General features: G+C 36.3%; 1 protein-coding gene across 1 annotated transcript in view; it reads right to left on the bottom strand.

The window, feature by feature from the left end:
• ALS2CR11 (amyotrophic lateral sclerosis 2 chromosome region candidate 11) overlaps nucleotides 1-14598 on the bottom strand; it is a 57432-nt gene extending 42834 nt beyond the window's left edge. Inside the window, exons 1-7 of the mRNA XM_015559095.1 lie at nucleotides 14512-14598; nucleotides 11129-11180; nucleotides 9705-9865; nucleotides 6540-6659; nucleotides 3807-3851; nucleotides 2502-2570; nucleotides 2238-2317 (exon numbers count right to left, since the gene is read on the bottom strand). Coding sequence (XP_015414581.1) covers nucleotides 2238-2317; nucleotides 2502-2570; nucleotides 3807-3851; nucleotides 6540-6659; nucleotides 9705-9865; nucleotides 11129-11180; nucleotides 14512-14598 — 614 coding nt within the window. The remainder of the gene's footprint in view (nucleotides 1-2237; nucleotides 2318-2501; nucleotides 2571-3806; nucleotides 3852-6539; nucleotides 6660-9704; nucleotides 9866-11128; nucleotides 11181-14511) is intronic.
• Between the last annotated feature and the right edge of the window lie 571 nt (nucleotides 14599-15169).

The raw sequence follows: 15169 nt of genomic DNA, 5'->3' as shown, positions 1-15169 counted from the left end.
ATCAAGGGCATGTTCCTGGGTTGCGGGCACATCCCCAGTGGGGGATGTGCAGGAGGCGGCTGGTCGATGTTTCTCTCTCATCGATGTTTCTGACTCTCTATATCTCTCCCTTCCTCTCTGTAAAAAAAATAAAAAATATATTTAAAAAAATAAAATAAATTAAAAAAAGATATTTGAGATATATAAGGGTGTCCCCCCCCCAAAAAAAAATTTGTACATACACTTTGAATAATATTTCATTCCAATGGGTTAAATTTCAAAAGAAAGAAACATCAAGTGGGCTATCAGCTGTTAAATATGTATACATTTTGGGGGGACACACTGTATTTTCAGATCACTTGGTAAATGGGCCAGAGTAGCACACCCAAATGAGAAATGTGTTGCCTCAAAAATCCAGAGGCTCATTAGATGTTGTGCCTCTTTTTTTGTTTTGGAGGGGCCAGACACAATTTACCCTTCACCTCAGAGAAGTTTTGACAAGCCCCATATCACTGATTCCTAAAATTTCACTGTGGTAGAAGGCACCTGAATTTTGTCAGATTTATTTCCCACCCTGATATGCAAATGTATCACCAATAAGTCTAGAGCTATGTATGCTGCCAGGAGGGTACTAGAATGATCAGGGGGATCACTTCGTTAATTATATAATTGTCTATCCACTGTTCTGTACACCTGGAACTAAAAAATAAAAAAAAGTATAATTCTTGTTCACTTGATCTAATCAGCACAATGTCATCACTGTGCTGGACCAGGGTGATAAGTTGTTAAAGGGAAAAGTGAGGAGTCCTGTGAAATAAATTGGGACATATAGGACTAGAGAACTGATACACCCCTCAGGGAGAACAGTGAAGGTGTGTTGCTGGCCATGCCAGCTGATAGCAATCTGCTTGATGGTCTATATCAGTGTCGGCAAACTCATTAGTCAACAGAGCCAAATGTCAACAGTACAATGACTGAAAGTTCTTTTGAGAGCCAAAATTTTTAAACTTAAACTAGATAGGTAGATACATTGTTATTAACTTAATTAGGGTACTCCTAAGGCTTAGGAAGAGCTACACTCAAGGGGCCAAAGAGCCTCATGTGGCTCGTGAGCCACAGTTTGCCGACCACGGGTCTATATTAACAAGCCTGGAGAAAAAAGCACTGGCCAAGTCAATAGTTGCATCCCAGGTACCAGGGAATGTGTTAATTTGCTCAAGCAAAGAAACCACATCTGGAACAGCAGCTGCAGAGTCACCATCTGGTTAAGCTTACAGCAATCTACTGTCAGGCTTCAAGATCCACCTGCTTTCTGCACAGGCAAATAAGCGAGTTGACTGGGGATATGATGGGAATCACCTCCTGGATCTTTCAAGTCCTTGATGATGGCACTAATCTCCAATCCCTTGAGGAATGTGGTGTTGCTTTTGGTTTACTATTTTCCTGGGTAGAGGTCACTCTAGTGGTTTCTATTTGACCCTTCCTCCCATAATATCCCTCATTCCACAGGTCAGGGAACCAACGTATGAATTCATCAACTGCTGAGTATATTTCTTTCAACTATGTATTCTGGAATGAGGGAAATAATTCGTGGCTGGGTTTGGGGACCCACTAGGCCCACTGTGGGATGGATCAGAGTTAAAACTCCATTGACTACCTGACCTTCATAAGCCCCTGCTCTGACTGGTCAACATCAGCGATGTGTTGGACCTTTTGAAATTCATGTCGGCTCAAAGCCAATGTCCAGTAACTCTGAAAACTTGGATTATTTCCTTTCCCTAATGCAGTTATCCTGGTAAAATGCTAATGGCATTTGTTGACCATAGACAAACTTTTGGCTTGATTTGGAAGTAACACTGGAGTGTGTGGAAGTCAGGTAAATATTACTATACTGCAGAGCAGAAAACTAAAAACTATTAGACATCTTGATCTTAAAAGTCCCTCACTTCTTTCTCCAGAAGGAATATCCCACTGGCCACCCCTCATCAGGCCACCCCCTCCTTCCCTCCTTCAGCTATGAAGCTGTCACCCGCCTCCTTTATTTTTCTTATCTCCAGGCCTCCTCACCAGCTTTCTTCAGGACTGTAACCAGAAACTCAAATTTTCTTCCTCCTTTGTAAGCAAAACAATTCACTGCTCTCTTTACCTTGGAGTCTAACCCATTCTGGCCATTTCCTAACAACCAAAATGCTCACCGATCAGATTCAATGTTTGAAAAGCCACATGATCTGACAGTGTTAGTAAACGTAAACACTTACGTCACAGGGTCTGTTCTTTCCGGAGGTGGTGGGACATTCATAAACATAGGTGGCTCAACAGTTTTCTGAAGAGGTTTTAACTGAAAAAAATGGTAAGTATATTTTAACACTGTTTAACGACAGTTACAGTTCACCCTAATACTACTATTCTCCAGGACTATAAAATAGGCCTTAAATAATACATATAAGGAGAAAAGAAATTAAAATAGGAAGAAAGAACTAATATCTACTGAGCACTAAATATCTGCCAAAAGGGGAACTAACCTGATGTGAAAATCCATAACCAAAGTTTCCATAGGAGAACATAAAGTCCACCTCCATCCTGCAGACAAACTAAACATGTGGCAAACTTACTTTATTGTTTGATCAGAAAAATATTTTAATAAAGAAGTGATAACAAGTGATATTTTTACTTCACAAATTTATAAGTTAGAAAAACCAAAGCATGAATCTCCTGATTTACAAACAAAACAAAAACAAGCTAATAAAAAAACCCACATTTACACAAGGAAATCTTAGTAAAAATCTATGAAATTACTGAAATTTTAAAAACTTTTGGGTTAAAGTTAGGAATGTTATATGACTAAAATATGGAGAATATCAATTTATAATTGTTAATAGGATTATGCAGAGATACATATATATGTATGTATATATTCATATACATGTATATATATATTTTAAAGTATTTACTCACACTTCTCTCACCTCCACTTCCATTTTCAGATAATATTTTGATTCAGACACTGAACTCAGCTTGCTAATATGTAAAATAAAGGAGGGTGTCAGAGGTTATAACCTCAAATGTCCATCATTCTGGTTTTTTGTTTGTTTGTGTTTTGGTTAATCTTCACCCCATGATATGTTTCCATTGATTTTTTTTTTTTTTAGAGAAAGTGGAAGGGAGGGGGAGTGAGAGAGAGAGAGAAACATCAATGTGAGAGAGACACATTGATTGGTTGCCTCCCGCACGCGCCCCAATCAGAGCCGGGGATCAAGCCTGCAACCGAGTTCCATGCCCTTGACCAGAATTGAACCCAGGACCCTTCAGTCCACAGGCAGACACTCCACCCACTGAGCCAAACCAGTCATCATTCTATTTTTTATGTCCTTGTCCCTGTTTTTGCTATTGGCAGCAGAAGCCTCTCTGAATAGAAGTGCAATTAGTCAAGATAACAATTATAAGTACTTAAAAAGAAATTCAAGTCAGAACTGTAAACAACTCTTCAGAAACTCCTCAAGGAGAAAAGTACAGTTTCCTCTGCAAGGGAGGATCCTGAGGCTGTGCAGTCAAAGGAGCAGTGAAGGCATCTTGCTCTCTTCCCCAATGATTCTCAATTTCTCATTCACCATTTAGCAGTCGGATAGTTTTTTTTTTAAAGGTGGAGATAAAGTTTTTATGAATAAATATTGTACTTTCTATTTAATATATTTCCATTAATTCAAACAGTGTCTAGCAGGATACCAAAAGAATAAAAACAATAGAGGCTACAAACAGTATCAGAGTAAAGTTATAAAATGTTAATTAAGTATGGGCAAAAACTTTGGAAGTTTCAGTAAAGCTCTTACTGTGTTTTCCTTCAACATTTGAAATTCTTCAGTAAAGCACCCTTTCTAGAAAAAAGTAATAAATAAAATTCTTAAATACAGACTCACTCATGTATATAATCTAAACCATTTCATAAATTTAAAAAAAATCAGATAATGATTTTAATGCACATACTAATTTAATAGCTAATTACAAATAAAATGAATATTTGGAAGGAAATCAAAATTCTAGGTTGAACCAAAAATAAATATTTATATTTGTTTTAGAAAAAAATCTTCCTGCTAGTTATAGGTCCTCCTTTTGGAAGTCTTAAAGGACCTGCCTACAGTACTTTCAGGAATCATTTCTATAGTTTGTGATTGAAGGGTTACTTAAAACATAAATTTAAAAACACACACACACACACACACACACACACAAAACAAAAACCATAAACCTACATGCTAAGCTGACTCCTGACAGAACTGGGGGCTTCTCTCATCTTTCAGGGACTGTTGGGATCTTTTAAGCCAGGTCACCATCTCTGGTCATCTCTGCTGTGCTATCAGTTCTCCCACCAATCCAACACGCCACAGTTCCCTTCCTTCCCAGCATCTTCCACCGCGACTCGTGAAATTCCCATTCCATGATTAACAACTTTACATCTTTTTTAAAATATATTTTTATTAATTTCAGAGAGGAAGGAGGAGAGAGAGTGAAACATCAATGATGAGAGAGAATCACTGACAGGCTGCCTCCTGCATGCTCCCTACCGGGGATCGAGCCCACAACCCGTGCATGTGCCCTGACTGGGAATTGAAAGGTGACCTCCTGGTTCATAGGTTGACGCTCAACCACTGAGCCACGCAACAACGTTCCACCTTTAACGGATCCACTATACATCCCCCCTTTACTTTACCTGAGACCCGGTTCACCACTGAACTCCAGTGAATGCCCACCGACCTCCAGGTCAGGAGGTGGGGTGACATCCTCCACACTCCCTTCTGCTGCTTCCAAGTAGATAGGAACAGTTTTCCTCTTTTAAGCCTCATGCTATCTGGCCTCTCTTTCAGACATTCCAGTCACTAATCACTAATTCTCAGTTAGTGAAACATGGATCAGTCAAAATAATAAGAACCAATATACACTTCCCCTGGATTAAACACCGTCTAATTTAACGAGTGTGTTAAACTGTTTTAACAGCTGGCCACGTTTATGTTGTCTGTGTGTCCATATACACGTTTACCGCACAATTTAGAAGTTGCAGCGTCATCTCACTTGACTCCTAAATGTCCAACTCCCCCCTGCATACTGTAAAGATGAGGATAGCCTTCCACACGACCACAGTATTGGCATCAGACTTCAGAGAATTAACAACTTTAGAATTTTATCTAATATGCAGTATATATTCAAAATTTCAATTTCACAAGAATGGCTTTTGTAACTTTTTCAAATTTGTATTCAAAGTTGTTGTATCTCTTTTTAATCTTGAACAGTTGCTCCATTTTTTTTTTAATGACTTATCTTTTTAAGGAAGCAACGCTGGTATGTCTCCCATATGCGTTTACCTGACCACGTCATCATTTATCTTTTCCCTCTTCCCTAAACGTTAGGTCAGGTAGGTCTGACTCAGGTTAGTACTTAAACGTTTTGGTGAGAATAATTTCTAGGTTGCGTACATCATATTGTTCCACGTTAGGTGTTAAATTGTCCACAATCTCTATGCTAAGCTTAAGCTCTTGGTTGAAGTGGTAGCCACCACATCTCTCTACTGAACAGGCACTTTCCCCTTTGTAATAATTAATCTGTGGGCTCTTACTGTGTGGCACCATACAAATATATTATTCCCCAAGTACCTTTTACCTAATGTTTCTAGTACCACTGCTAACTTTTTTTAAAAAATATATTTTGACTTTTTACAGAGAGGAAGGGAGAGGGATAGAGAGTTAGAAACATCAATGAGAGAGAAACATCAATCAGCTGCCTCCTGTACACTCCCTACTGGGGATGTGCCCGCAACCAAGATACATGCCCTTGACCGGCATCGAACCCGGGACCTTTCAGTCCACAGGCTGATGCTCTATCCACTGACCCAAACCGGTTAGACCCACTGCCAACTCTTGACTGAATTTATTTACTATAAAAAGTTGTAAAAATGGTGAGTTTGTAATTTTGTCACTCCTTCTACATTTATAACTGGCATTCTTCTGTTTAAAAATAAAAAGCTTCCCTTTTTCTTCCCAGTCTCTCTCTCTTCTGTCATCACCAAGGATTCATTGATTTTTCCTTATTCGAAATTTGTAATGTGGGAGGGAACACTCCTAGGAAGGAGAAAGCAAAAGAGAAAGACTCATAAAATCTGTATATAAACTCTGTCCAAAACTTTCGCTGACTCCTAAATGACACAAGCACAGGGCAGACAGCAAGCAGCCCAGCTAAGGATAAAAACTAAATTTATGCTGCCAACTAAGAGGTAGAGTTAGTGGTTTGAGTCTTACTTTAAAATATTTCAGAAAGCGTAATAAAACATGCTTAATTTTTCAGGTTGTATCACTGCCATAAAATTTCAAAAACATTACGCTGTTATAAACCAAATCTCTCTCTCTCTCTCTCTCTATTTTTTTTTAACAGCCAGAGGGAGATAATGTTTCCTGAGCACATGAGTTTGAAGGCAGATAATAAACAAAAGGAATTCATCAGGTACAGGTAAATCTTAACAATAATCACCAACTGGACAATGTAATACCAAAGTAAAAATGTATTTGGATACATACCTGAATTACTTCATAAAGGTGTACCTCAACACGCCCTAACAAAATATGCTTTTCTTTATTATCAAATTGCATTAGATCCAGGTAAATATTATTCCGTGCATCATTCTGACGTCTGGGAACCTTGATAGAAAATACATATAGAAAGAAGCATTAAATTTTCAGTCTGAATTTCGGATATAACTTCTGAATAAATACATCCATAAACTATATTATATTATGTGCATAGTCTAATGATTAGTTTTCATATAATTAGTCATAACTTTTCAAACTCAGTCACTTATACCCTAATCACACAAAAATCAGAATCTTCTTTATGTCTAATGTCAATTACAGTCTTTTTGAAACACCCATGCCTACATTCTCTCTCTTTTTTTAATCCTTACTTGAGGATATATGATCGATTTTAGAGAGAGGGGAAGGAAGAGAGAAAGAGAAAGAGAGAGAGATGAGAGAACATAGGTTGCCTCCCATATGCACCCTGAGTAGGGATTGAACCCACAAACTAGGTATATTCTCTGGCTGCGAATAGAACCCGCAACCTTTCAGTTTACAAGACAATGCTACAACCAACTGAGCCATACCAGCCAGGGCTACATTTTCTCTTTTACCTCTATACAGAAGTTTAGCCTTAACACTCTACTGAAACTGTAATATTAAAGGTAATCCAATACCCAACCCAAGTAATCTAAGTAATCCAAATATCCAATACCAAAAGACATCCAACATCCCTTTCAGTCTTTTTTTAAAAAAACTTTTTGATAAAATGGACATCGTTGTCTCAACTTGGAACTTTGAAACCTGTAATACCATTACTATGTCACCTTTAAAAACCATACTCTCTTGCTAATTAGAAAAATATCTCATGCCTCCCTACCCCAAGATTCTAAGTGTTTAAAAAATTTAAGTGATATATAACTGACATCATTGTATTTCTTTTAGGTGTGCAAATAATGATTTGATATTTGTATATATTGCAAAATGATTATCACAATAAGTTTAGTTACCATCCATCACCATACAGTTAGAATTTTTGTCTTGTGGTGAGAACTTTTAAGATCTAGTCTCTTAGCAATTTTCAAATACACAATATAGTATTATAACTATTGTCACCATGCCATACATTAGATACCCAGAACATATTTATCTTATAACTGGAAGTTTGTACCTTTTGATCACCTTACCCATTTTGCCCACCCCAAAACTCCACCTGTGGCAACCACCAATCTGTTCTCTGTATACAAGTTAGGTTTTGGTTTTTTGGTGGTGGTGGGTTTTTTTTAAGATTCATATTTATATGAGATCATGCACTATTTGCTTTTCTCTGTCTGACTTATTTCACTTAGCATAATGCCCTCAAGGTCCATTCATTTTGGTGTAAATGGTAGGATTTCTTTCTTTTTTATGACTAAATAATATTTTATTAAAAATATTTTAAACCTATTCATCCTTGATGGATTCTTACGTTTTTTCCCCCATGTATTGGCCATTGTAAATAATGCTGCAATGAACACGGGAGTGAAGATATCTTTTCGAGATAGTGATTTTGTTTTCTCTGAATAAATACCCACAAGTAGAATTACTGGGTCATGTGATAATTCTATTTTTAATTTTTAAAATATACTTTTATTGATTTCAGAGAGGAAGGGAGAGGGAGAGAGAGATAGAAGCATTGAAGAGATAGAATAATTGATCAGCTACCTCTGAGCCACGCTGGCTAGGCTGTAAATACTCTTTTTAAAAAAATATATTTTTTATTCACAGACAATAGGGTGCTGAAGGCCTGGGGTGGGGAGGCCAGGGGCTGGCTGGAGGGAGTTAATGGGGGGAAAAGGAGACATATGTAATACTTTCAACAATAAAGTTTAAATATATATTGAATTTAAAATTGTCAGGCTAAACAGAGAGGGAAATATTCACCAGTGAAGAAGGGAGAGGGAGGGGGGGGGAGAGGGAGGGAGGAAGGGAGGGAGAGGGAGGGAGAGAGAGAGAGAGAGAGAGAGAGAGAGAGAGAGAGAGAGAAATATCAATGATGAGAAATGAGGTTTTTCCATAGTGGCTGCACTAATTTACATTCTTATCAACAAGGCACAAAGTTTCCCTTTTCTCCAAATCCTTGCCAACTTTGGCAATTTCTCATCTTTTAGATCATAATCATTTTAACACGTGTAAGGCAACATCTCACTATGGTTTTGATTTGCATTCCCCTGATAATTACTGATGGTGAGTACCTGTTGATCATTTGGATGGCTTCTTTGGGAAAATATCTCTTCAGATCCTCTGTCCTTTTTTAATTGTTTTTTTTCTATTAAGTTGTATCAGTTCATATATTTATAAATATTTGGATATTAACCTTTTATCAGATATATGATTTGCCAATATTTTCTCCCATTTTGTAAGTTGTGTTTTCATTTTGTTGATGAGAGATGTATACTCTCATTTTGCTAGTGAGAGTATACATATTTGAGGGGGTTATTATAAAGACTGAAGAAATTAATGCATGCAAAAATAATTGGAGAGATTTTATATAAGAAAAAAGAAAAAGGGGAGATGAGAAAAAATGGTGTGCTATGAACGGAATGTCTCCTCAGAATTCATGTTGAACCCTGAACCCCCAGTGTGATGGTATTTGTAGGTGGGGTGTTTGGAATGTAATTAGGTCATGAGGGTAGAGCCCTCATGAACTGGATTAGTGCCCTTATAAGAAGAGACACAAAAAGGATGATCTCTCTTTGCTCTCTGCTACACTACAACAATGAGCAGAGGGCCAGCTGCAAACCAGGAAACAGGCTCTCATTAGACAAAAGATCTGCCATCACCTTGATCTTGAACTTCCCATTCTCCAGAAAGATGAGAAATAAACGTTTGTTGTTTAAGCCACCCAGTCTACAGTAATTTGTAATAGGAGCCCAAACGGATTAAGACAGGGTAGGCAATGGGGGGGATAGGAGGGTAAGAGCAAGACAGAAAAAATGCATGTGTGATAAATCCCATACAGTAAGATCTCAGGGAAAAAGACCACCAAAATTGTGCATTTTACAGTAACCTATTTATTTTTTTAAAGGGTACTGTTTTTGTTTCTTTCCTATCCCTTCCCAAGGGATATAATTAATGTAGCACATTTGAAACAACTGCATTCTTATATCTAGAAGAAAACGTCAACATTACCTGTACAGAAAAATACTTCACTTCATCAAACTTAATCACAGTTTTCCTTTCATTAATGATAAATGGTATATTTTGGGGTAGCAAGCTACATAGTTTTGTACATTTCACAATGTTGTTTATAGAGATACGAATGAAAAAATTGTTCTCATGCTGTACATCGGCTGAAAACACATATTTAGGAAGCAAATTTTGTTGTAATTAAACAATAACACATTATAAAATTAATCTATTAAACAATTCAGGCTAAAACAAATCAATCAAATAAATAAAGAGGTAATTGTAGAACACATTAAACAATGAAAAGTCCTTTAAAATAGTATTTTTGCCCATCAATGTTAGGTACAATATAACTAGGAAAAGGTTGATTCTTTCTTAGATCAATTTTCATATTTTTATAGTCACATTCCCATTATAATTCCCTCGCAAATTTTTCTATATTTTAAGGTAAATAAGCATTTACAATATATAGTTGAAAATTTTTGGTAAGCATAATTATATAGAAATTTTAAAAATATGTCATTTAAGAGTAATTTCTTTTTAATTTTAGGACAAAATTTAAGGCAGCATTCTACTTTAATTCACTACATACTCACTTATACTATATTGGCTTGTTCTTTTCATAGCACTCCATTAAAACAATATTTTTTCATCATTTAACTAATTATCTTCGAAAATCTCTTTATGTAGAATTCTTTTCACTAATCACTTATATAAAAAAGAAACACCAAGTCTTCATAATGAGACTGGGTTTATGCCATGATAAATCCAAGAAGAGGTATTCAGCTTACTTAAGGGTACCAAGATAAATAAATCCGTTTTAAGAGAAGCACAGTTATTTCTTAGAAATGAATTAGTAATATATATTCCAAGAAGACATAATATATATTTTCCTTTAATTTAGATGGTGATTGAGGTGGGTTACCGATGGCTAAAAATTTTTTGTCACTCTCCACATCCAAGAGCGACATTTCTTGTTCTCTGCTCTTGAGTCTCGCCTGGACCAGTGTCTTCTTTAACATGCAATGGACTTGACCAGGCTGGGACTAGGAAAGGCACTAGTCAGGGTGCAAAATTTAAGGAGACACCAACAACTTCAGTAATGAAGATAAATAGTTTTTTAATGTAATATAAAATTAAAATGAATAGAGAAAAAAATAATGCCAATCTTCTAGGCATTTTCACTAAAGCACCAGACACATAAATGAGGCATTTTACATATTCCAGCTTTTCTGACCTGCCAGGTGATTGCAGCCTCAGCTGCGATAATGAAGCAGTAGCACCACCCAGTGAGTGCACATAGAGTGATTAATAATAACACAGTTAATATTCTAAGCCATTAAGTCTTACAGTGTCTTGTAATGTAGTAATATCTAACTGAAATAGTGATATATGATCATAGCATGATTCTTAAAAAGAAAGGATACTCTTAGGTATAAAATGACTGCAGTTCTTTACATGAATAGCCAGACAGCCAACCTATAACAATCAAAATAAAAACACAGTGAATAAATTTTAAAAGTAAGTTTTCTTCCATTTACTCTATACCAAACTACATATTTTTTAAAGCTCTACTTTGTTAGTTTTTCTCATTTGAAATATTGTTTCTCACTAGAAATCTCTAGTGATTGGAAAACACCAGAAAGCAGAAACAGAGAAGAAAAACAGGCAGGATTTGCTTAAGATAAACCTAAAATGAACAAGAATACAAAACTAAACAATGGTTCATTACCAACTTAAATCCAACCATCACTCTTTGAATCATTTTTATTTTATATTAGGTAATAAGTGGTAAAATGTAGCATCTTTCATATAATAATAAGAAATATGCCTTGCTTGAGATAAGCTTTTTTATTCAGTATCCTAAAACCACCTTATTCATTCAACAATTAGTTAACTATAATATGTCAAGAGCTATGAAATATCCATTCTCTCTTACACAGAGTGTTTCTAAATGTTGAAGAAAATTATATCTTGTGTTTAACCTTAAAATTAAATACAAAGTGAGTATAGGAACACTTGAAAGTAATATGCAGGATTAGCCAAATATATTTAGCCACATTTGGCTTAAAAAGAAAAAGAGTAAAAGCAACAGCAATATTATATTAAACATTATGAAACAATATAAATGGCCCCAAAGTATTTTTAAATGTAACTGGCTTTAGAACAATACAGAAAAAGATATTAGCATCCAATATTTAACTAAAAGAATACTGTATCTCCCCTGGCCAGTCTTCTCATTCGTTACAGCATCAACCCACAGACTGAAGGGTTGCACGTACCCTGGTTGCAGGCTCCATCCCGAGTGCCTGTTGGGGCATGAGCAGGAGGCAAGCCATCCATGTGTCTCTCTCACATCGGTATTTCTCTCTCTCTGTCTCTCCCCTTCCCTTCTACCTTCTCTAATAATAAATGAAAAAAAAAAATGTCCTTAGGTGAGGATTAGCAACAAAAAGAATACTGTATCTGAATGATGAAATCCTAAAGAAAAATATTATGATCTACTTTTTAAGGAAATATAGGTACACAATATTATGGTAAAGGAAATGTTCTAAGTTTTCAAATTTAAAGGAGGGGTAATGCCCATTGTATAATGTAGGGGAGATTTAAACTGGTATTGACATAGGTGATTCTACGAATCATTGTTTACTTCTTAAAGTTGGGTTGTACATAAGGAGGATAAACAAGAAAGTATAGCTATAATTTTTTATTGTATAATTCTATACAATGCAAATCACTGGCTGCCTGCCAAGTATCTCAACATGAAGCCATGGGTAGCTACCTTCATCTTCCCTATGTTCCAATAGCTCTTTATACTTTAACATAATGATCCACATAATATAGAAAACAGATTTAACACTCAAAAATACCATAATGACCATTCACAGACTGCAGATAACAAATGTTGCTACAGAATCTGAGACCCACCTGTGGCCCAAAACATGTCAATATCTTCAATATCTTCACCCCCAAACACTCTCAAACATGCATTTAAAACAGGAAAGCAACCAGAAAGCTATTCACAAAACGACTCTTTTTCTTGTTTCTTTTTGTTATTGCTGACACTATTACAGATGTCCCCATTCCCCCACTTTGCCCTCTCCACCCAGCCCCCTTCCCTCCGCCATCACCACACTGTTGTCTGGGTCCTTAACACAAAAGCACTCTGTGTCCAACTTTAAGATACAGCCTTTTCACATTTTTTTTTCTGAAAATGGGATGTGACTATCAGTAACAGAGGTAATGGTTGTCATGTTGTTATCATTGTTGACACATGTGCAAACCTTGCCAAATATCTCAAATCACAGAACTTTCAGAGAGGAAATGGCGTGACTAAATCACGCATTGGGAGGAGCTACCAACTACGTGCCAAACATCTGTCAACAACTTCCAGTGGGCGTTTAGGAGAAGCCTTTGCATGTCTAGCAACATGTAATTCAAATCAGGAAAATACAAGCTATGACGTTAGAAAGTGTGAGTGAGATCTGAAAGGTTTTCAAAATGTCAGTTCTAAAAAGATGTAGAAGTCATATTTAAGAGTATGGATTATGGAAATCACTATGTCAACATAATGACATCCAAATTGCTTATAGCCAAAAGTGATTTCAAAGAATCTTTTCTAAATTTAGATTCAGACAATGAAGGCTTATTCTCCAACTTTGTGATAGAAGAAAGTGTTACATAATTATACAGATAAATGCACACCATGGTCATTTTGTAAAAACAAAAATGTATACATTAATATAACCTTACGATTTACCTCCCAAAAAGGTGATGTTAAATTAATCACGTTTTTTAATCAAAAAAATGTATTAGTATACTATATAATAAAAAACTTATATGCAAATAGACCAAATGGTGGAACAACCAGTGGAACGACTGATCGCTATGATGCACACTGACCACCAGGGGGCAGATGCTCAATGCAGGAGCTGCCCCCAGCCTGCAGGCCCAGGCCAGCTAAGGTGGGTGCCAGCAGGGGGCCTCCCATTCTCTGATCACCCCGCCAGTCACCCTACAGATCAGACCTGATTGCCGGCCAGGCCTAGGGACCCTACCCTTGCACAAATTTCATGCACTGGGCCTCTAGTTCATATACAATAGGAGCTACAGAAGAGAGATAAGAGAACCTTTTATTTCATAGCTATTAACTACTCTAATAAGGCTCAGACAAAAAAGACAACTGTAAAAGAATACCATAGCGTATGGCAGTTCTAAATGCACACAGATCCTCGTGTCCTATACTCTGTGGCACCCAAAACAGAAAACAGATTTTTCTGTTCCTCAGCCTAAATATTAGGTGTTTGTGCATATGTGTTTGATTTTTTTCCCCCTGGGGTTTATTATTTTTTGGATGAGAGAGGTGAAGGGCCAATTTTTAAACTGTAGCTCAAAGGTAACTAAATCTGACAATAAATGCAATCATCTGAAGCAATACCAATTCTAGGCCCCATTAAAAATAAAATACCGATTTTAGGCCCCATTCTCAAATTCTAAGTTAGCAGGTCTTAGGTGGGGCCTGAGAAGCAATGTTTTTAAAAATTATTCCAGATAATTCTTATAAAACTTGACTTTAGGAATCCCTAATATAGAAAACACTTTTTTCTTTGAATCAGGATGTTTTCCATAATTTCAGTGATCACTAGAATGCTGTTCTGACTCATAAAAATGCAACAAATCAATGAGTATGTTATCAGAAAGTACCATTTTCTATGCATACTTTTGATTACCAAACAATAAACACTAACTAGTTTTAATGTAAAGTAAGAAATAACTTATATGGGTTTACTAAGGATTAAATCATACATACCACATCCCCAAATGGCACTAAATTTTCTGGTTTAGGTGTTACTTTTGCTTCTTTACTTTCAGACCCTGTAAAAGTTTTTCTCCGCATCTACAATGTAAATAAATTAAGACTTTAGAAGGCAAAGAAGAATATAACTAAAAGCTATTTCAATTCAATTTTATGAGTCTCTAGTATCAGGTATGATTTTAGGAAGTGGGATATTAATATGACTAGAAAACTCATCCCCACCCTCAAGTTTATCAATAAGCTAGCAGAGAGCAAAGGAGAGAAGTACAGTGTCAAAACAATGAGTTCTTAGCTTAAAAGGACCATCGTTACCACATTCCAGTCTTAATCTTCCAGTCTCAATCTGGAGTAGGTACTGTATCAGATAAAGAGCAGTGATCCTACTTGCAAATTATCCCAATATTTCTTCAGTTATCAGTCATGGAAAGAACTGGAATTTAATCCTTGGAATAGTTAGTACATGTGATGAAACAGTGAACAAATGGTTTGGGGATTTTAGTTATGATTCTCTCCAGAGTAACTTCACTAACTGCTACTTGTGGGTTGGTATTTAACTTTGTTCTAAGGGTTCTAGTCACTACACACAATGGTTAGCCTTAAAAATTATAAGACATTTTTAAAGAGAAAGGGAGAAGGGGGAATTGAGGGGAAA

This window comes from Myotis davidii, unplaced genomic scaffold, assembly GCF_000327345.1.
Source record: "Myotis davidii unplaced genomic scaffold, ASM32734v1 scaffold914, whole genome shotgun sequence".
In the NCBI taxonomy this organism is placed as follows: domain Eukaryota; kingdom Metazoa; phylum Chordata; class Mammalia; order Chiroptera; family Vespertilionidae; genus Myotis; species Myotis davidii.
The sequence above is the reverse complement of the archived record's forward strand: the minus strand, read 5'-3'. Positions and strand labels throughout refer to the sequence as shown.